The sequence below is a fragment of the Amphimedon queenslandica genome, unplaced genomic scaffold, assembly GCF_000090795.2.
Source record: "Amphimedon queenslandica unplaced genomic scaffold, v1.1 AMPQUscaffold_13057, whole genome shotgun sequence".
Taxonomy (NCBI): domain Eukaryota; kingdom Metazoa; phylum Porifera; class Demospongiae; order Haplosclerida; family Niphatidae; genus Amphimedon; species Amphimedon queenslandica.
Window position 1 is genome coordinate 7,579 of NW_003546707.1, and position 4,127 is coordinate 11,705.

At 37.7% G+C, this 4,127-nt stretch overlaps 2 protein-coding genes and 1 long non-coding RNA gene across 4 annotated transcripts in view; all 3 read left to right on the forward strand.

Annotated features, from left to right (window-relative positions):
• The first annotated feature begins 6 nt into the window (after positions 1-6).
• LOC100635960 (activating signal cointegrator 1-like) overlaps positions 7-4,127 on the forward strand; it is a 7,403-nt gene continuing 3,282 nt past the window's right edge. The window contains exons 1-2 of the mRNA XM_020001572.1: positions 7-55; positions 100-221. Coding sequence (XP_019857131.1) covers positions 108-221 — 114 coding nt within the window. The 5' untranslated portion in view covers positions 7-55; positions 100-107. The remainder of the gene's footprint in view (positions 56-99; positions 222-4,127) is intronic.
• Positions 456-929, forward strand: LOC109585476 (uncharacterized). The gene is made up of 3 exons (XR_002186506.1): positions 456-589; positions 648-745; positions 796-929. It is a non-coding gene; the product is annotated as an uncharacterized LOC109585476 (long non-coding RNA).
• Positions 1,588-3,758, forward strand: LOC105314214 (uncharacterized). Of its 2 annotated transcripts, XM_020001570.1 has the most exons (4): positions 1,588-3,140; positions 3,197-3,235; positions 3,288-3,315; positions 3,394-3,758. In XM_020001570.1, exons 1-4 carry the CDS (start codon positions 1,716-1,718, stop codon positions 3,639-3,641), a joined length of 1,740 nt encoding a protein of 579 aa, XP_019857129.1. In that variant the 5' UTR covers positions 1,588-1,715; the 3' UTR covers positions 3,642-3,758. The 2 variants fall into 2 exon arrangements, with proteins under 2 accessions (XP_019857129.1, XP_011406553.1); XM_011408251.2 differs by lacking the exon at positions 3,197-3,235 and having other exon boundaries at positions 3,288-3,758.

Genomic DNA, 4,127 nt, shown 5'->3' on the forward strand with positions numbered 1-4,127 from the left:
GTCACGATTGATTTTGCTGGTCGGAGGATAATAGAAGATGAACCAATCATAAATGGTAGATCAAGAAAATCTGAATTTAATATTTTTGTTTATTTTTAGATGAAAAAATGGAAGAAGATGCCGATGCCATTACTTCAGGTTCTCCTTCAAAAAGACGTGAGGTTTATGAAGACTCTCACTCCTTCCTTTGTAACCCAATGGTACCTGTCAGTCCACCTAAAGTAAGTATTGAAAGAACCTGATGAGTCATTGTATGGATAGGAATCAGTATAGTATTTATCTACTACTAGTCATGGAAATGCTTATCCATATTTTGATAGCTGATGGATCAGATAACAAGATCTTTGCTTCAATGTATTTCTTTCCTGGAAATTTTACAAAAGCTAATCTTCCTCAAGCTAAAATATCAATCAGTAATATGAGTCTTTATCTTCAAATGAAGTATTCAGTAAGTTTATATAGCATTGTAGTATATAGTCATTTCAACTAAATAATTTCTTGGTAATAATACATGTGTAGTTCAGTCTCCAATTTGATGCAGCTGCAGTTTATGTGATGTTGGATAGTGGAGTTTGGAAGGATATTTCAGGTGAGATTCTCTTTCACAAATTATTTGTTAATTCTATACTTCTTTATTGTACTGTTAGTGATAATGGGTTTTTAATGAATCCAAACAAAGTCTGTAGCATGACCTTTACATCTTGGACTGATATTTCTGCTGAAGATGCTACCAAGAACATACAAAGTATACTTTTATTAAAATTAATGATAAATGACAAGACATTGATCTTTTAGGTCACTGGTTGACACATATACAACTGACCTGTTTTAATTGACTGATGAAATAGAACTTAGAACTCACTGTATTTCAGAAGCTTTATTTGCCACTGCTTTTCAAAATTTGTATAGATAGTCTATTTATAAATTTATATATACACGATTGATAACCACTGCATTGCGCAGCTGCCTGCACTCTGACTCTGCTGTCTTTCAATTTTCATTCATACACTAGAAGAATGTAAAACATTAAAGGGGCAAGCCTAAGCATGCAAGCTATAGTGCTGTAAACGTATCATAGTGATCAAAGCAATTGCATGCACATGCCTAAATACATGCAGTACTGAGATATTGATGCAGTCATTATCTCTGACACTTCATCACTTAAAACTGCACTGAGCAATTGCTTATAGCATTAAAGCATAAGATAGGTTAGAAGCTGTCACTGAGCAAAGAAGATTGTACATCACTACATTTGCTTTGTTAACATAGGCTGCTGCTAGAGAAGAAACATCACCTAGGCTAGACATGCAGCTTTCTCACTTGCATTCAACTTATCAAAGTCCTTTATATAAAAAAGAAAGAATTTATAAATGCTTTTGTAACCTTTTTCTTGCTAGAGAAGTCTTTGGACAGCAATTTAGTCTTATCTCAGACTTGTTGACCGTTTTTGCTGCAAATTGATAGCCGCTATTTTTATTTCATTGTGACACAGTCACCACATAGTCAGGCGTGGCCTGACCCTTGCACGCCTGACTAGTCACCACACGGCGGCTCCTGTACTGTACTGTACAAACTCTTGATCTTAGTGGGGCTCGCTCAGGCTCGCCCCAATTATTGTTGACTTTGTTGTTATCAGTCAAGGACGAGGCCTCAGTATTACCTTTTCCTTCAATCTTCACCTCTTGTGGATATAACTGACTCGGGATATAATTATCATGGCTACTGGCCATGGCCGCCGCCTCTACAAGGTTGCTGGAAAAATCGGGACACACATTGGGTCGTTATTAAAGAGAGCCTGGGACAAAGATTCAGATGGTAGTCGGGGGCTGAGGCTCTTAGTGACAGGAAAGACAGGAGAAAGAAAGTCCACACTAGTCAATGGACTACTGGGAGCAACTGTAGCTAAAGAGGGAGCTAGTGCTGGGAGATGCACAGCCACAGTTCAAGATTACAGAGCAGACCTTGAAGGTGTACCTGTCACTGTGTTTGATTCACCTGCAGGCTCACAAGACACCACAGGAAATGAAAATGATTACATAGCAGACATGAAGAAGAAATGTCAAGCACTCAGTTTAGTTCATTGCACAAAAATGACCAACAATCATTTGAAAGATGAAGATAGACATGCATTTGGACATAAGTTCTGGAAGTATGTTCTTCTTGTTCTTCCGTTTGCTAACAAAGAAGATTTAAAAAAAAGCAATGAAAGAGATGAAGATGAAGGGCCCAAGCCTGATGATGATGAGGAGAGTGGGAAAGCACCTATGCCGGAGAAAATCAGGAGATATGGGGCACAAATTGCATCTTTAATAAAGAGTGCCTGGGACAAAGATTTAGAGGGTAGTCAGGGGCTGAGGCTCTTAGTGACGGGAAAGACAGGAGAAGGAAAGTCCGCACTAATCAACGGACTACTGGGTGCCAAGGTTGCTGTAGAGGGAGCTGATAGTGAAAGATGCACGGCCAAAGTTCAAGAGTACAAAGCAGAGCTTGAAGGTGTTCCAGTCACTGTATTTGATTCACCTGGCCTGCAAGACGGCACAGAAATGGAAAATGAGTACCTGGAAGATATGAAGAAAAAATGTAAAACACTCAATTTGGTACTCTATTGTACAAGAATGACAAACAATCGTTTAAAAGAGGAAGACAAACATGCCATATTAAAGCTAACAGCTGCATTTGGGCAAAATTTCTGGAAGCATACTGTTCTTGTTCTTACATTTGCCAACCGTGAAGATGTGGAAAGAAGCGATGAAAGAGATGAAGATGAAGGGCCCGAGCCTGACTATGCTGATGAGGAGAGCTGGAAAGAGCTTGGAAAGAAGAGATTTAAAGGTCGTCTGAAGAAATGGGAAGAAAGTTTTCACAAGTTTCTCATAGATGTGGTTGGTGTACATGAAGATATAGTTGAAAGGATTCTTGTAGTACCAGCTGGAGACCACAGGGTAACAAGAAAAAATAAGGAACCCTACCGTCTTCCTGATCGTGATGATTGGTTTAAGGAATTGTGGCTGGCTTCCATCTTACGAGTGAAGGGAATGAAACTCTTCCTTCAAATCAATAAAAGCAGAATTGTCGCTGAAGATGAAGTCGAAACTGGAACTGAAGTGACTGCAGATGAAGAATCAGAGTTGCCTGAAGAAGTAAATTATAATTATTGATAGAATATAATTTATTATTATATTCTTTAATTTTGAAGCTGAAACAATTATTGTTGAAAGCAAATAAAAATATTCAAGTAATTATAGTAGTATAACCAATTTTGTATTAATATGACTGTTTTTGAATAGGAACCCCCTGATGTACAAGACAGCACACTGCAACTTACAGATGCGCCTGCAGTAGATGAGACATATACAGCAAAGCTTCAAGAAAACATAAAGAAGATGGATAAAGAAGCTTGGGTGAAGGGGCAAGAGGCACAGTTAAAGGAGAAAGAGGAAGAAATTAGAAAACAAAGAGAAGAAGTTGAGAGGCAACTTGCTAACAAAAAAGTTATTCTCACCAATAGTGATATAGAAAAAATAATCCTTGAGTCTCTTAAAAGGGCATTTGGAGAAACCTTTGCGGCTGAAGCACTAGTTGCTAAAGTAGCTTGGAAATCTGTTACTAAACTTTTTAAATGGTTCAAGTCATTGTTCTAGTTGACTGTTGTACACTGACACATTATACTAAATATTGTGTAACAGTTATAGTTAATTTTTGAGTTTAATTATTAATGAACTGAGTCAAGTGAGCTGCATATCTCTGACTCTACATCCTTAATTGTGGCCTAGATATACCTTACAGTGTGACTAATTCTGGTTTAGATCTATCAGTATGCATGCAGTGAGAGAGATGGAAGCAAGCCAAGAAACCAATTTATTTTATAGTGTGTACTGTGCAGTGCAGAGTAACAGCAGGGCTTGCATAACATTATTTAATTCATTATAGGCGTGGCTAGTTAATCATGGAGTCTGATCTAAAGAGATGGTTAGCTGAAGGATTATCCAGTCAACTGCAGCTGCCAGTTGATAAAGGAGTAGTAGAGTTAGTTAATAAACTGGGGCAGTATTATTCAGTCACTAATTCTAATTGATTTGAGCTGTAGATCTATATATTTGACTGTTCTCAGTTGATTATATGCCTTA

Coding starts and splice junctions, on each gene's coding strand:
- LOC105314214 (XM_011408251.2), top strand. CDS start 1,716: ATGGCTACTGGCCATGGCCGCCGCCTCTACAAGGTTGCTGGAAAAATC. Junction 3,141..3,287: donor AATCAGAGTTGCCTGAAGAA/GTAAATTATAAT, acceptor GTTTTTGAATAG/GAACCCCCTGATGTACAAGA.